Source organism: Ylistrum balloti, unplaced genomic scaffold, assembly GCF_031769215.1.
Source record: "Ylistrum balloti isolate Yb309-2 unplaced genomic scaffold, AGI_CSIRO_Ybal_v1 Utg370418, whole genome shotgun sequence".
Classification (NCBI taxonomy): Eukaryota; Metazoa; Mollusca; class Bivalvia; order Pectinida; family Pectinidae; genus Ylistrum; species Ylistrum balloti.
The window spans coordinates 399883-417928 of record NW_026782283.1 but is presented as its reverse complement, the minus strand read 5'-3'; the positions used below and the strand labels follow the sequence as shown (position 1 = coordinate 417928).

The 18046-nt window shown below is 35.1% G+C and overlaps 1 protein-coding gene across 1 annotated transcript; it reads right to left on the bottom strand.

Annotated features, from left to right (window-relative positions):
- Nucleotides 1–380: 380 nt before the first annotated feature.
- Nucleotides 381–13311, bottom strand: LOC132554609 (serine/threonine-protein phosphatase 6 regulatory ankyrin repeat subunit A-like). Its single transcript, XM_060218929.1, has 10 exons — nucleotides 13266–13311; nucleotides 11779–11968; nucleotides 11125–11220; nucleotides 10627–10725; nucleotides 9448–9546; nucleotides 8921–9049; nucleotides 8131–8229; nucleotides 7084–7182; nucleotides 3602–3715; nucleotides 381–1041 (listed from the first exon to the last, which is right to left on the bottom strand). The coding sequence occupies exons 2-10, from the start codon at nucleotides 11896–11898 to the stop codon at nucleotides 694–696; spliced, it is 1203 nt and encodes a 400-aa protein (XP_060074912.1). The 5' UTR covers nucleotides 11899–11968; nucleotides 13266–13311; the 3' UTR covers nucleotides 381–693.
- Nucleotides 13312–18046: the final 4735 nt, after the last annotated feature.

Below are 18046 nucleotides of genomic sequence, written 5' to 3'. Positions count from 1 at the left end.
CACCACAACATTGGCTCTAATCTGTGTTTACTTATATGAATATTTGTGTTACAAGTTTGCTTGTCAGTTGACAAATTCTTGCACAACAATGAGAGCAGATCCTTGAATATCAAATCAACAGCAACATGTAAACACCACAGGTTCGGGATGCAGCGATGTTGCTATACAGAAATGGAAAATTCACAATAAGGAAACTGAAAAACATCACGCTTATCATACAAGTAGTATGTATAGGCTCTCTATACTACTCATACAGATTGGTGGACAGCTGTTCATGTTGGTTTCCTTGTAGGAACGATCAAGATAAGTGGCTGATGTAAAAGAGTCTGTCGTGTCCTTGATTTCCGATTCTGGTATGCATATATAATGGATGTGGACAATACATTTCTTGTTATTTATTATAGTTTCATTTGAAGGTTACATTGTATGGGACAAATTTTTTATGATAATCCTGATTGTGTCGGATCATTCCTGTACAAAAATTTTTTGCAATATTGAATAAAATCAAACATACACTCATATTTTACATCAAACAAGGGCACATAAAGATGTGTAGAACATGGTTTGCCAGATCTATACAATTGATATAATCTGTACTAACTTTAATTTGTGCACAGAAAATTCAACTTCCTTCTTTCAGGCAGTTATACTGCTCAAAATTTCATCGAGGAATTCTAACTAGTTTTTAAATTATCAAACATCATCGGGATTTTTATCTAATTCATCAGTCTGTTCTGTAGCATTCTCTACTGCTGGGTCCATAATGTTTGTAGGATTGCATGAGTTATCTCCCTTCCCACTGGAACTCTTTTCACAGTTTTGCACATCCGAAGAGTTTGTAGGGTTTACTGCACTTTTGTCCTCCTTGTTAGTGGTATCATTGTCACTGTCTGTGATATCTGAAGAAATATCACTTTTTCCCTCTGAACTAATAATCTCTCCTGTCACAGTCTCCTTTTCTGGAGATTTGTCTCCAGTTTTTGACAAATCTCTTCCACATCTCCCCTCCTGTTTTGTTGGCAGTTCCACCAAATCTGTTTTCTTAAAAACAAATAAACACATATTACCTAGTAAATGATCAGCAAATATTACAGGTATTTTGTCAAAGTATATTACAACATATTTTGTTTTTTCTTTAAAGTTGCAGAAATCATCAACTTCTGCTTTAGCTATATTGTAGTGAAATCAGGAGGACTTATCTCCCTTGGTTGGAACTAACGTGAATGACAGCACACTCTTGACTTCTAATCACACAAGGACATGGACATTTATCTCCAACATGAGTCATTTCACTGTGCCACCTGTTGACTAGGAGCTGGGAACTACCCCTGAGAGTTTAGTATGCAATACACACTGAAAGTATCCATAATATTTAAACATGTTTGCTAGATCTTTTACTACACATGAGACTGTAAGTGAATAGTATTTCATGTCATTTTCATCACTTCAGTTTTTTTTTCGTGCAGTTACACAAATAATCTATTAGGTTAACCCCTAAAAAAATCAAAAAATCAAATTATTACTCATGCTGCTTTACTGCTTTATGAGTCACTGAAGTGACAGGATGTATTGTTAATTGTCATTATGTTGGACAAAACTATTTACATCTGAAGTGATTCCTGAACATCTTGTCACCTACCACAGCCCATAATTAATTTATTGATAGGCACAACCATGTCTTTTTCAATTCAATTAAAACATTCAACCCAGAGAAAAACTCTTACATGAGCTATCAATAACAAATTTGTATTGCTTCTTTTAAGAAGTCCATAAATTTGATATCAAAACACATTTGAATTGTCTGCCTTCCTTATCAATTGAATCAATTTTTTTCAGAAACAAATATAAAGCATATTTACACCATTATTAATTATCTATTGTGAACGGAGATTTTAATCATTTAACAATGCATCACAAATGATAGAGATTCCCTTGCAGTTAACCTTGACATAATCCCAAACAGAAGATCCACTTGTCTGAAGTTTGATTAGAATCCTTCCAGGAATGAAGCAACTAAAGTCTAAACAAGGATTTTCTTTAAATAGTAACATCGACCTTGACCCTACAACGCAATCTCATCTGATATCTTGGTTGTTTATGAATGTATAGTTTGACCTAAATCCCTCCTAGAATGAAGTCACTAGGGGGTGCTGACAAGGATTTTCTTAAATCAGTAGTAGTAACCTTGACCTTATAACCAAATCTGAATTTTATCTGATATCTTGGTTGTTGGTGAATGTAAAGTTTGACCTAAATCCCTAGGTAACAGTAACCTTGACCTTATAACCAAATCTGAATTTTATCTGATATCTTGGTTGTTGGTGAATGTAAAGTTTGACCTAAATCCCTAGGTAACAGTAACCTTGACCTTATAACCAAATCTGAATTTTATCTGATATCTTGGTTGTTGGTGAATGTAAAGTTTGACCTAAATCCCTAGGTAACAGTAACCTTGACCTTATAACCAAATCTGAATTTTATCTGATATCTTGGTTGTTGGTGAATGTAAAGTTTGACCTAAATCCCTAGGTAACAGTAACCTTGACCTTATAACCAAATCTGAATTTTATCTGATATCTTGGTTGTTGGTGAATGTAAAGTTTGACCTAAATCCCTAGGTAACAGTAACCTCCTTATAACCAAATCTGAATTTTATCTGATATCTTGGTTGTTGGTGAATGTAAAGTTTGACCTAAATCCCTAGGTAACAGTAACCTTGACCTTATAACCAAATCTGAATTTTATCTGATATCTTGGTTGTTGGTGAATGTAAAGTTTGACCTAAATCCCTAGGTAACAGTAACCTTGACCTTATAACCAAATCTGAATTTTATCTGATATCTTGGTTGTTGGTGAATGTAAAGTTTGACCTAAATCCCTAGGTAACAGTAACCTTGACCTTATAACCAAATCTGAATTTTATCTGATATCTTGGTTGTTGGTGAATGTAAAGTTTGACCTAAATCCCTAGGTAACAGTAACCTTGACCTTATAACCAAATCTGAATTTTATCTGATATCTTGGTTGTTGGTGAATGTAAAGTTTGACCTAAATCCCTAGGTAACAGTAACCTTGACCTTATAACCAAATCTGAATTTTATCTGATATCTTGGTTGTTGGTGAATGTAAAGTTTGACCTAAATCCCTAGGTAACAGTAACCTTGACCTTATAACCAAATCTGAATTTTATCTGATATCTTGGTTGTTCATGAATGTAAAGTTTGACCTAAATCCCTATAATGAAGTCGCTAGGAAATGATGAGCATTAATTATATGATTCTGAGAGAAGACATGATTTCTTGTTTTGAAATATATCCATATATCCAATATTCATTCAACTTTAAAATTATCATACAGAATTTTAAACTTTAGACACAGCTGGAAATAATGCCTGAAGGTTAAATTTTGGTACATTTTACATCCATTAAATATAGCACAAAATTACATACAAATTACCAACAGCCAATATTTCTGCATTTAATCAAAATTGCAAATATATCATCCTGTGCTGTTTCTTATTTAATTATCAGATAACCAAGGTAGCCGTAAATTTTACACTCCCAAAATCAAACAACTATTTAGATCAAACACTATTGAGTACCTTTGGTTTTCCGTTTCCTTCAAGAAGTGCAAGTTCATTAAACATATTAACAGCATTCATGAGGATATCTTTGATGTCTTGCTTGGAAGTACGATCTGATGCCAGCTCCCCTCTCTGTAATAAAACAACCTTGATACAAAATACACCAACACAAAAACTTTCTGTAATAAAATACTGAAAATTACTTTTGTGAATACCATTTTTCAAGAGCACCCCAGTACCTCTGAAAGACATATTAAAAAAACACATGATTTTCAAACGCTGATCGAGAAATTAATTTACATTTGCAACTGATCTATTGAAGACCTGGGTTTTTCAAGACCCTATAATTGTTAACTGAAGCAACATGGTCGCCGTCTAGATTTAATTTTGGATGAGAGGGATTAGAATTCGTGATTGACACAAAAAGGTGATTTACAGTAATAACAACAAAATGGAGCTGGCATTATCAGGGTTCTTCCCGAAAATACCTACTTGACCCCAAGGCCCAAGTTGCTCAATGCTTGCATAGAGATAATAAATAATACCAAACCATTCTTATCATTTTACAGATTTAGATATGTGGAGAAATATCAGATTGATATTTTTAGCGTAAGTTTTAATTTGAAAGTCATTGATTTTGCAGTCATGTCAATTTTCAGAATAAAATACACTGACCACTGTTTTTCTCTAACTAAGCTTTGAAAAACTAAAACTAAAAACAAAATATATCACTTTTATTTATAGTTTGGTTCTCTGTCTATTACTTCTAAACAAAGTCTAGAGTCCTTGGGTGGGACAGACATTTTAATGGAATAGTCCTAAACAAAACCTGGAGTCCTGGGGTGGGATAGATATTTTAGCTAATTAGTTCTGAACAAAACCTGGAGACCTGAGGTAGGACAGATGTTTTACTGGAATAGGCCTAAACAAAACCTGAAGTCCTGAGGTAGGACAGATGTTTTACTGGAATAGGCCTAACGAAAACCTGGAGACCTGAGGTAGGACAGATGTTTTACTGGAATAGCCCTAAACAAAACCTGAAGTCCTGAGGTAGGACAGATGTTTTACTGGAATAGGCCTAACGAAAACCTGGAGACCTGAGGTAGGACAGATGTTTTACTGGAATAGCCCTAAACAAAACCTGAAGTCCTGAGGTAGGACAGATGTTTTACTGGAATAGCCCTAAACAAAACCTGAAGTCCTGAGGTAGGACAGATGTTTCGCTGGAATAGGCCTAACGAAAACCTGGAGACCTGAGGCAGAACAGATGTTTTACTGGAATAGGCCTAAACAAAACCTGAAGTCCTGAGGTAGGACAGATGTTTTACTGAATAGGCCTAAACAAAACCTGGAGACCTGAGGTAGGACAGATGTTTTACCAAACAGCTCTAAAGAAAACCTGAATCCTAGGATTGGACATATGTTTTACTGAATAGGCCTAAACAAAACCTGAAGTCCTGAGGTAGGACAGGTGTTTTAATGAATAGGCCTAAACAAAACCTGGAGACCTGAGGTAGGACAGGTGTTTCGCTGAATAGGCCTAAACAAAACCTGGAGACCTGAGGTAGGACAGATGTTTTACCAAACAGCTCTAAAGAAAACCTGAATCCTAGGATTGGACATATGTTTTACTGAATAGGCCTAAACAAAACCTGAAGTCCTGAGGTAGGACAGGTGTTTTAATGAATAGGCCTAAACAAAACCTGGAGACCTGAGGTAGGACAGGTGTTTCGCTGAATAGGCCTAAACAAAACCTGGAGACCTGAGGTAGGACAGATGTTTTACCAAACAGCTCTAAAGAAAACCTGAATCCTAGGATTGGACATATGTTTTACTGAATAGGCCTAAACAAAACCTGAAGTCCTGAGGTAGGACAGGTGTTTTAATGAATAGGCCTAAACAAAACCTGGAGACCTGAGGTAGGACAGATGTTTTACCAAACAGCTCTAAAGATAACCTGAATCCTGGGATTGGACATATGTTTTACTGAATAGGCCTGAACAAAACCTGAAGTCCTGAGGTAGGACATATGTTTTACTGAATAGGCCTAAACAAAACCTGGAGACCTGAGGTAGGACAGATGTTTTACTGAATAGGCCTAAACAAAACCTGGAGACCTGAGGTAGGACAGATGTTTTACCAAACAGCTCTAAAGAAAACCTGAATCCTGGGATTGGACATATGTTTTACTGAATAGGCCTAAACAAAACCTGAAGTCCTGAGGTAGGACAGATGTTTTACTGAATAGGCCTAAACAAAACCTGGAGACCTGAGGTAGGACAGATGTTTTACTGGAATAGCCCTAAACAAAACCTGAATCCTGGGATTGGACATATGTTTTACTGAATAGGCCTAAACAAAACCTGAAGTCCTGAGGTAGGACAGATGTTTTACTGAATAGCCCTAAACAAAACCTGGAGACCTGAGGTAGGACAGATGTTTTACTGAATAGCCCTAAACAAAACCTGGAGACCTGAGGTAGGACAGATGTTTTACTGGAATAGCCCTAAACAAAAGCTGAAGTCCTGAGGTAGGACAGATGTTTTACTGGAATAGCCCTAAACAAAACCTGAAGTCCTGAGGTAGGACAGGTGTTTTAATGAATAGGCCTAAACAAAACCTGGAGACCTGAGGTAGGACAGATGTTTTACCAAACAGCTCTAAAGAAAACCTGAATCCTGGGATTGGACATATGTTTTACTGAATAGGCCTAAACAAAACCTGGAGACCTGAGGTAGGACAGATGTTTTACCAAACAGCTCTAAAGAAAACCTGAATCCTGGGATTGGACATATGTTTTACTGAATAGGCCTAAACAAAACCTGAAGTCCTGAGGTAGGACAGGTGTTTTAATGAATAGGCCTAAACAAAACCTGGAGACCTGAGGTAGGACAGATGTTTTACCAAACAGCTCTAAAGAAAACCTGAATCCTGGGATTGGACATATGTTTTACTGAATAGCCTAAACAAAACCTGAAGTCCTGAGGTAAGACAGGTGTTTTAATGAATAGGTCTAAAGGAAACCTGCAGTCCTGGGTTAGGACAGATGATTTATTGGAATAGACCTAAGTACATATCATATATAATGTGACAATTCATAATGGTGGATACAGAACCAGTGTAAAGTGTTCTGTGATAGGTGTGGTCTACTCTCAAAAATTCACATCATGAAACACATCCATATTGGAACTAGACTAATACTTTGTCTAATGCTGTAATGCACAGTCACACGTCACCTTTTCGACAAGTTGAGATGCACTACTTAACTAGTAGCTGTCAACTACATCCACAGCAGATACAATGATTTAATGATAAACTTGTCCCAAAGATCAGGCATCACCACAATACTGATCAATATACTGACCTATCTTGTGGTTTCTTACTAGTTGAAGTGATTTTAGTCGATCATCTGACTTATCTTTGCTAGCATGGCGAAATAAAACTATCTAAACATGATGCTGGCTCTAACTTTAATTAGGTTTGATAACAATGTGACCTACCACAGCACGTTTGGTGGGGTCAACTCCCTCCTCTAGAAGAACGTATACCATTTCCTCGTTGTTGCGATCAACTGCCCAATGTAGTGCTGTCCAGCCATTCTGAAAGGAGACATAACTAAGATGCAACAGTATTACACTAAAAGACATCATGACAGTTTCCAGTATAGTTCTGGAGTGGATGGGGGAGGATGACCTTGAAGAGCAGATTTGCTCTTTGTTACTGCCAAAATGCATCCAGCCCCTCTCCTTCAACAACCTTAAACAAGGGGCCCAAAACAGTCACACACACCATCATCAAAAATTATCCTAAAAAAGGATTGATAACTACTTCCAATAGCAGCCTGCCCTTCTGCTCTTCATTTATTAAATTAAGTTCCTTTCACACAAGGATACACCAGACCAAAATTCCTTTCTTATTTTAAGAAAAATCAATTTAAATAATGTTTTGTTTAAATTTTCAATTACTAGATACCATTCCAATGAGCTCCAGGGAAAATGCCCAACATTTAAACAGAAATTGACTCAAATTTGAATTTGTTCTGCACCTATATTGGGCTGCCAAAAGGGGTCCACAACCAGTGATTTGTAAAAATTCTCTTACAGCTGAAAGTGTTTCATGATTAAAACATTTAATCTAGATACATCTTAGTAATCTAGATGAAAACACTTTAACTGTAAAAATCATACATTTTTGTGGCTTTATAAAAAAATTTCTATTTCATGCGGAATTTGTGGATAAATTTAAATCAATAAAACTGCTTATACTAATTTCAACAGTTCGTGAACATATGAATTTGTTTATTTAAAGTACTCAAAAGAATGAAAACAAAACCCTCATGAATATTTATAATATCACAGAATATCTTTTATAGAAGAAAACTTGCAGAATTTTAAAGAATATCAATAGATTTTTGTTTATTCTATTGGGCCCCGTACCTTGAGCTCTGGGGTTCTTAACCCATCTTTCTGTAAAATTTATTTATTTACTCAAGGACGTTTCAGTATATATTTGGACAAAGTTACTAGTTGTACTATAAACATCCCTACCGTTCCAAAGGCATTTATATCACAGCCACTGTTTATGAACGCTAAGGCCACTTCAGGATGATTGTGGTAGGCAGCAAACATCAGACCTGTGAAATCCGCCTGTACAAAAAGTGCACAAGATCTTAATTTTCTACATCAGGTTAGAATGACTAGATAAAAATGTATCTATTACATGGAGAGAAACATATTCATATTATGATTATTTAGGCTAATCATTGATCTACATAAGCAACCTAATGAGAAATGAAAAAAAATCTCATAAAATCAAAATGAAATGAAAAAGTTAAAATTTAAAATATTTTAAATCATCAATAGGGTTTTTAAACACTGTCAATATTTTTGCCTTACATGTATTCTGAACACATAGAGAGAGGAATATATTGTTAGTTACAACCAACGTCAATAATTTCTTCCATACATATTACATTCACCTTATATGTATCCAAACACGTACTGATAAGAATAACTCACGTTAATCATTAGCTTCAAGGTGTATGTGATGCTTCAATTTCTATCAAGCTATTCAATCAATACTGATGTTTTTAATTCAATAACACTAAATCTAATCGAAATCTACTGTCTTGCAATATGTAGTAGTCCTGTCTAGAATAAATACAATGTCTATATATGTAAAAACACCCACTTTTCAAAAAATTTATATAAGTGTTTGAAAATTCTAAAATTGCAAGATTTCAAATTCATAAGCATGGTTTATCAGCAAAATATTATGTAATATAATTTTTAATGAATTTCTTAAAAATCAGCTTTAAGTTTGAAGTTTGGTACAAACCTCTCCTAAATCACTACTTTTGGCATTAACATCAGAACCTGCATCGATCAGAATGGTAGCAATCCCCCCAAGCCTTTCCTCATGGTAGTCCTGAGATCGAGCAGTTTCGTGAAGTGCTGTTCGTTCATCCTTTGAGAATGAAAAAGAGACAATTAATCAATCTACATGCTTGTTCTGAGTCCTGTTCTACTGAAATTTTCATTGGACTCATTGAATTACTGGAAATATTTTAATTTTCTATTATTTTTGACAATAAATTTGAAATGGGCTCATGAAAATAAATTGTTGTTCGATCCCTGAGAGTCCAAAAACTTCAACCCCAAAATATAATCAATTTCTTTTCAAACGCATTTCTCAGACACTGCCGACTTTGAAACAAAAAATGCCTGTATATTCACACAAATGTACTAGTTATTCTTCAAAGCCAACAAATGTTTTTGTGGTATTACCACCAAATTCCTGCCGAACCAAAATTAAAAATTTGGGTCACTTTTTGCCCCAACCTCATGGTAATTGTCAAATCCTACCTTGTTTTTGGTGTTGACATCAGCTCCTTGTTTAACTAATACTCGTACAGCCTCCAGGTGGCCCCAATAAGCTGCACAATGTAGAGGAGTCCAGCCATTCTGTAATTAACACACAATGATTAAACACAGATTGATTTTCAATTAAACTTTCCATCACATAGCAATATTTATCAGTCAGGTCAATAAATCAATACAGGGGTGGTGGCACAACGTCCTGAAGAGTAAATTTCTGTGGAAATCCTGATGAACTAGCCATGGATCTAATAGTACACACAAGGTCTCACTAAACATCCGGGTAATGAGTACAAAGGTGTGAGTCCAACATGGTAGTTTTTCCGTATACTGGATGTTTATTGCGGAGCATTGGAATATCACTTTCACTATAAGCTTTACCTGAATAAACTGGCTTATTATGATTATAACCTACAACTTTAAATATTATCACTCATTATGCAGTTACTCTGCACTTCATATCAACTTATAATGTCTACTATAGCCGCTGTATATATTGTTTACCCATTGTTCAATGTAATTATTGAATTATGACATCACAACTTTTGCTTGCTTACACATGTATCCATGACGTCACAATACACTGCCTAGAGTTGTTGTTCTGATGACAGCTCACCTAGAGCCAAAACAAGTTAACAACGCTCCGCAATAATTATAAATTACACAGAAGAACTGCCGTCTTGGACTCACTCCTTTGTACTCAAAGTTCAATAAATGTAATGAGGGATCAAATTCCCAAAGTATATGGGAGCATGAAAAATATAGCAAAATTACAGCCTGCACACCAAAATTTTTGGCAAACATAAAAGATCCTACAAAAATTACAGCCTGCAAAGCAACAGGTTACCTTCCTAAACCTAACAAATGAACCACAACACACATATGAACTTCTCAGGATGTTGGTCCATGGGGAATTTCCCTATCTGAAGATTCTTTTAGTCTGGTTTTATATCATTACAACTAGTGCAACCCTGATAAATTACTTTCCTTGGGTGCACATTGTTTCAGTTCCCAAATGGACAATTCTAAAGTCTATCCAAAGGGAAACCATTAAATTTTAGAACTTTTGTTTTAACTGACAATTCCTCTGTAGACAATGTCAATAGCTGTAGCAATAATATAATATTTAAAACCAACTAAAATTGATGATAATATTTTCTGTCAGACCTTGTCTTGTGTGTTGATCTCTGAACCAGCAGCTATCAGACTTTCTATGATATCAGAGTGACCTTTCATGGCAGCATGATGAATTGGCAGGTTTCCTCTCTATAAATAAAACAATCAAGCTCTGTTTCTTAAGAATATTTTTCCTCAATTTCTTCATTTCACAAATCACATATCATATACCATTACTATTTTTATACACCAAATTTAAATTATCACTACTTTTTACGATCTTTCACAAATTCTACACGTTTTACAGAAATACAGACTTACATTATCTTTAACAGACGACATCTGCTATAGAGTTATATTTTCTTCCATAAATAATATTTATCTAACTATCAGACTTATATCATCTTTCACAAATTTTCTTATATATATCTGACGTTCAGACTTTTTCAAATTGTATATGTATAAGACCTTCAAACTTTCAGAATTCCATGATTTGTCATAGGTAATATGCACATTTACATCATCTATTATAAATAACACCTGACTTACATTATCTTTCACATTTACATTACAGTTTGCATCCAGCAACATCTGCACAATGGCTGGCTTTCCTTGGGAAGCTACATGGATTGGACAGCAGTCATGCTGAAAAGTCAGCGGAGCAAATAACATCAACATACTGCTGGCTTTCCTTGGGAAGCTACATGGATTGGACAGCAGTCATGCTGAAAAGTCAGCGGAGCAAATAACATCAACATACTGTTGAATCCTATAATAGCAGGGACTCAAATAATTTATTGTTCTATTCTTAAACAATCATTCTTATGATACTTTATTTTGTCATTAGAATGTTTCAATAAGAATCCATCAAAATCCAATAGGATTTAGTCTGCTAATTATAACTGGTTTTTAAATTGACTTGAAAACATAAAGATCCAATCTATAAATTATAGCTAGATTTACATGGAATTAATTTTAACATTAAAAGATAAAAACAAAAACCAAAAAAAAAAACATAATCCACCAATATCTCTCATATCAATCATGAAATAAGCCCTTGGAATTTCAAAGTACAGGCTTATAACAGGACAAAGATGTGGCATTGTTTGGTTATTCTACAGCAAATCATTACATATGACTGGACTTTATAACATACATTTACAGAAGCACAGTAGCTATACTAATAGATAAATGAAAACTTACTGTATACGAGACCCAATTTACATCTATGTCACCCTCCGAGAGAAATTTCTGCACTCTATCTGTATGACCGAATCCACAGGCTTCCCAAAATGCCTCCTGTTTGGATGCTGCTTGCCCCATGATGAATACTTTTCAGCACTACAAGTGGATCATGTTTTGTAATCTTCTTACATGGTCGATGGATCAGAATCTGGTCACAATTCAAAAAGAACATTTGAAATGTGCATAACAAGCACACATGTAAACTATAAAGAGAACATCTGGACCTTAGTCAAACAAGGGGTCCAAAGAGCCTGTATTACCGTCTACTTCCCCAGTTTTTATCTACTGCAATGCACGTATGCAACATTTATTAAAATAGGATCTTTCCAAGACAAAGAGTAAGAAAAACTTTGCAAAAAAGTTTTACATGCAAGCCTTACCAACAGAAACCACTGTTAAATGCTTAATTACTGTGTAAAATTAAAGGGATATGTGTACATGGATTTAGTAGTCTTTCATAAACATTTATTACCATATATTACCAGACAATTAATGTCTTATTGACAGCTGAGGTTAGTACCTTAACCTATTTTGAATTCCTCCTTGGAAGACGAGTGATATTGTCAAATGTCTGATATAAAAGATTCCAAATTGAGGAATTCCAAAAAGGATTAGCTAGTACCTATGTATTGGTCTATATAAGGAGTGTAATATTTACAATAAAATACACTGACTGGGGTACTCTGTACTTCAACAATGCCAGAGGTTCAACATGGAGAGTGTCCAGGTGACAAAGCTTCTACCAGGTTTGAAAAATATGGTATATGAGGATAGAATGAGATACTTAGATTTGCCATAACTGAAATATTGAAGGGACAATTGAGACATGGTTGAAGTGTACAAAATACTGAATGGACTTTATGACAAGTATGCAGCATAAAACTTATTAAGAGTGAACCAGAAAAATGTACTCCAGGGAACTCACTATCACTTGAGAAATACAGATGTTGACTGCACATCAGAAAATATTTACACAGAGAGTTGTGAATAACTGGAATTCATTGCCAGAAAAAGTGGTCTGATCGCCAGCCCTAAATACATCTGCGAATCGATTGGACAAGTTCTGGGAATCAGAAGGCAGAATGTCCAGGGTAGTGGACAGCCAACCGAACATTACATCGAATAGGAGTGACTACATGAATAACTTAGCAATACAAAATTTCTGAGTATAGAGGCCTAATTAAGGTCTACATTCAGAAATCGACTTAGTAAGTAAGATGACGAGGAACATATTTTAACAGACGCCTTGTCGCATATCCGCCAATACAATCATGCAGATTGAGAACTGTCATGCACGGGCCTATACTGGATACTCGGTAGAATCTTATTTCTCTTTCCTATTGTATCAGTAAATTATCTATTGTTTGTATTAACTATACAATGTAACGTTATTATCAGTGAGATAACGCCACGTGAAAGATGTAAAACTGCAAAATGATACTTACTCAGTGGGGAAGCAGACAGTCTGAGGCGACAAATACCGGAAGTAGCCTCATAGTATACTAAAATAAAAACCCGATCCGGACAGATCCAGGAGGATTTCCTTAGTATCATTGTATCTTTGTATATATTTATCTTATACTTTATTTTATTTTTGATTGAACAATGACCAATCTCGTAACATTTATAAACGGAATTCAAAATTATTCCACTAACTTTATCCAACAAACTGAGTATTAACATTAATCGAATATAACTTGTTTGAAGATCTTACCACCAAACTCGACGAAGATGTTGTCAACCGGAAACTCAATCATTTCTAGGATTTTGTCCTCCGTATATTCCTTCTTTGATTTGGACGCATCTTTAAATATTATGAAATACGCTTGTATTTATACCACTGTTCACCTTTCCTGGGAAAGAAAACTCTGTTAACAAGAGAACGAAGGCGTTCTTTCGGTTTAGAATGGGGTATGGTGATGTACAGGGTGAAAAAATTGAACATTCTAATAGAATATTTTGAAAATACTGTCTGTTTTTAACCAATAAATAATTTTATGAGTTTTATCCTGTAAAATACAGGTATCTTATCATTATACTTATATTTATACATATACACCTTGTTAGACGTATTTAATATTTTGATTATGATTGTCATATGTAACATTTTGATGTTGGTGTTGTTTTTATTATACATTGTATGACATAATTAACATTGTGTTGTTTTTGTTGATATATGTACAATGTAAATACATGTTTACTATTTATGATTCATACATATATCACCATGTTTGATTGCTTTAGTGAAATTTTCTACATTGTAAATAAACATATTTCTAATTTCTACTTTCTCTGTTATATATCTTCTACGATTGTATTTTCTCAGGGATACTGTATTTGTAGTTCTGGGAGGGAAAAAGGATACAAATCCCAAAAGTTATTATTTTCCATTGACCTACATTACATTTACACCTTGTTATTTACTTTGATTATCGTCCTTTGGTTTTTTCGTTGTTTTTCCTCCAGCCTCCAGCATTTCTGTCGGAGGTGGTGGTGTACGCACCTCTTCGGCCATCTGTCTCTATGTACGAGACATTGACGGAGTTCCTGGTCTAGAAACTTGTTGAGGGTGGTCATGGTGCTGGTTTTAGTGCCTCTCTTAGTGTCCTTTTTGTGAATCCTGTGTTTCTTTTTCTTAGATGACTGTTCACTGCCAGATGGTGTCTTAACAAGACGTTCTTTTTGTTCAGCAACTTAAGTGATGGGTTCAGTTTCTGTTTCATGGTCAGTGATCATGGCATTCTCATCACCCGAATTTCATCTGAACTTGAAGAGTCCTGTTCTGATGATGAATTCACTTCTTCGTTGAGGAATACCGACTCTTCTGACCACCCTTGTCTACATTCTGAAACTATGTACTTTACGGTTGAAAGATAATTGAACTAGAGTTACCACATGGAAATTTATTTTCTATTTACATTGACTATTGACCTTTGACCTCGATATGAAGGTCAGTGACTTTTCGGTAGTGCTTTATACATCTCCCTCAGTGATAAAGACATCTTTTATGGTTTAGGAGTTATGGCTCAAACACAATATTCATGACCTTTGACCACAAGGTCAAGGTCAACGTCACAGTATTGACCTTTCAGTAGCACTGCATATCTCCTTCAGGTGATGCAACTACAAACCAAGTTTTATGAAGATATCTTTTACAGTTTAGGAATTATGGCCTAGGCAAAATATACAAGTGTGTTCAAACATTGAGTTTTTTGAAAATATTTATAAAATTATTCAAATAATGAAAAGATATATATTGTGAATTTTTGTTGATCCTACAAGAATTTGTTACCAATACAGTTAAGCAATATTTCTCTCTGTATAAATCGTTGAATAAAGTTAACCTGACATAATAATAACACCAATGCATATACTCTTGTCCACTTGAGTTTAAAACAGAAATTTCTTGTTTCCCGACAAAGAAATCTACAGCAACAGTCACTCTGAGTTTGCTCCATATACCAGTCTACAGTAACTCATTGAGATATTGATTAAATTTGTTACTTACAAAATAAGAACAAAAACATGAATTAATATCATATGATTTATCTGGTATTAAATACATGTAATAAAAAGTAACATCAAATGTGTTTACAAACAAAAAGTCAAAATTACCATATGGTTTCTAATTGCTCACCTGCAATGCAGTGTTAAAAAGGAAAAGCTGAAACAGTATATATATATATATTGGCTCAAATTTTATAGCATCCCAGTATGCCACAGACAAAACAAACATCATGGGTCTTCAGATTTTCAAAATGTGACTTGGAAATTTAGACAATTTGACCTAAATAATCTAAAAAGCAATTGAAGGTCATTTCTTTGTGGTAACAAACATAAAATGACTCAATTACAGTATGTTATGTACAAAAAGACTTGAATCAGGTATCTTTGTGTTATTGAAGATGAATGGAGATCTCAAAACTGACACAGACAGATGGATGCCACAGCACAGTATAGATTCATTTGTCCTTCAGGAATCAGCCAAACTAAGTCACAAAATTAATGTTACTAGAATACTGAGGCAAGAACTGTGCCAAATTTGACAATAAATCAACATATTTTAAAACTGTTCATGAACACTATTAATAATTCTGTTTTTAAAAAAATTCAATGTTCATTCTTTATCAAAAACGTCTTCTGAACATCCCACTATATCATATCACAAATCCGGGTTATGAAACAGGCCAAGATAAGATTTACTTCAGTCTACTTTTCTGTTGCTTTACGAGCTCAGACATTGGGGGAGGTGGTACTGGAGCTGTGGTCTTCGCAACCCGTCTTGGGTCCTTTGGTGCCATAGTTGGTCCTTCCTTCATCCCAACTCGATCTGCCAAACGGTTCTCCACTACAGATTCTAAAAGTCCTTCAAGATGAGTGTATGATTTCTCTTCCTTGACGGCATTTGCAGCCCACCTGCCAGACTTTTTATTGAAATTTCTGTGGTACCTGCAAATAGATTGTAATACCGTTGGTTGGTAATGTTAAATCCAGAAGTTCAGAGATGAACTGTATTTTTCTATTGTTCTAGTACTTCAGTCTAAAATGCATCTACTATGACATAACCCAGTGAACATGTACATTTCTCTACACCGAGTTAAATACTTTGATATGTATTACCATGATATGTAATCTACTTGTTCAAGACACAACTCTTTACCAAGGGAGCATTATCATATGTCACAATGTAATCTATTGGCGTGCGTTTTATATTCTACATCAATTTCTTTTCCAGAAGTGCTGGTGCAATACTGATCCGAGTCCTCGCCGATTGCCATATCTTATAGCATGTATAGCATTGCAAGGCTCATTGTTCTAGATATTGTAAACTTTTACTCAATTTCATATGGCACAAAGTTCTACAGCTGCAAACCAAATCAGAAGATACCTTATTGTGCCGTCTTCATATCTTTTCATGCCTCTGTCCACATTTTCATTATAGTCCAGAGCAGCCATAAGGATCCTGGCATGGTAGACACGTGGCACATACGAGTATCGTGTGGCACAATACATCAAAACAAGCTGATGAAAATTTTCAAGCTCTGAAGTACTCCTGTGGAGTGAAAAAAAGTATGTGTGCAAATTGGAAACCATGACTTCTGGTCAAACGTTCATACAATAGATGTACATAAACAAGAATTTCATAGAAAAGTGTCGCGTGCCTAGGACAAAAATCTATTTATACTAACATTGACCTTGACCTTTGACCTTGAAAAGCAATCCTAAGCAGTTACTTTTGGTGAGGAATCACTGTAAGGAGTTTGAAGTTGATCGGCCAAAGGGAACTCAAGTTATCGTTAATAAATCTTAGTGCAGACGCCAAAATCACCATACCTATATGTCGACCTTTGCAGGCGACACAAAATATGATTGCAAATCTCATTTGAAGAGTGTGCTTCAAAAATTATAGATCTGCACTCTGACTTTTAGAGCAAGTGAATTATCGCCCCACATGGTCATGACAATTTTTCTCATAAAGCAGCACAAATATCTGATACTGTGACATTGATAGAGGGCCAACGTCCGCCATTTGAACAAACCTGGCGAAGCTTCATTACAACATGCTACAGTCAAATATCTAGCTTGTTAAATGCAACATAGAATCCTAGGCCTTCAGGTTTAATCTATAGACGGCACATGAAGGACGAAGCAGAAAATATGGACTCTTGGTCATCTCGACCCGTTGTTACCACATAATGCTATGTCAACTAAACTACACGTCATTGTTAATATTACATATGCACAATCAGTTGTCCTAATGCTACAATCACTACTTATTTTTTTTTTTTTTGCTAGTTTGAAACACAAATACCTCACATTATGTTTTGAAGTGAAAACCTACCTGAAGTTTAAGTAGTAAGGCACTTGATGAAGAAACCTAGTATCCAATACAATCCTTCTGAGTACATTGTGAGCTGCACTTCCCTTTTCTAACCATTCCTGGTCTCGGTCTGCTTCGGCTATTTGTCCGTGACTGCATTGACCAAAAGCCTGATTTGCCATAAGCCAAGGCTCACTTATATTCGTTAACACAATGATGTAGAGTAGCTCTCCATCGTTCCTGAAGAATGTTGCAAGTATTATTGTCAGTTATCAATCATGATTTTTTAAGAAAAGGAGGTTCATAAATTTCTTTCCCAATTAAATATATAGCTTTATAACAGTATATTTTGTTTTATTTTCCCCCTTAATGATAACTTTCCACAAAATGTGTACATTATATAAT

Coding starts and splice junctions, on each gene's coding strand:
- LOC132554609 (XM_060218929.1), bottom strand. CDS start 11,898: ATGGGGCAAGCAGCATCCAAACAGGAGGCATTTTGGGAAGCCTGTGGA. Junction 9,547..10,626: donor AGATCAACACACAAGACAAG/GTCTGACAGAAA, acceptor TGTTAATTACAG/AATGGCTGGACTCCTCTACA. Junction 3,716..7,083: donor ACCCCACCAAACGTGCTGTG/GTAGGTCACATT, acceptor GTTTTATTACAG/AGAGGGGAGCTGGCATCAGA.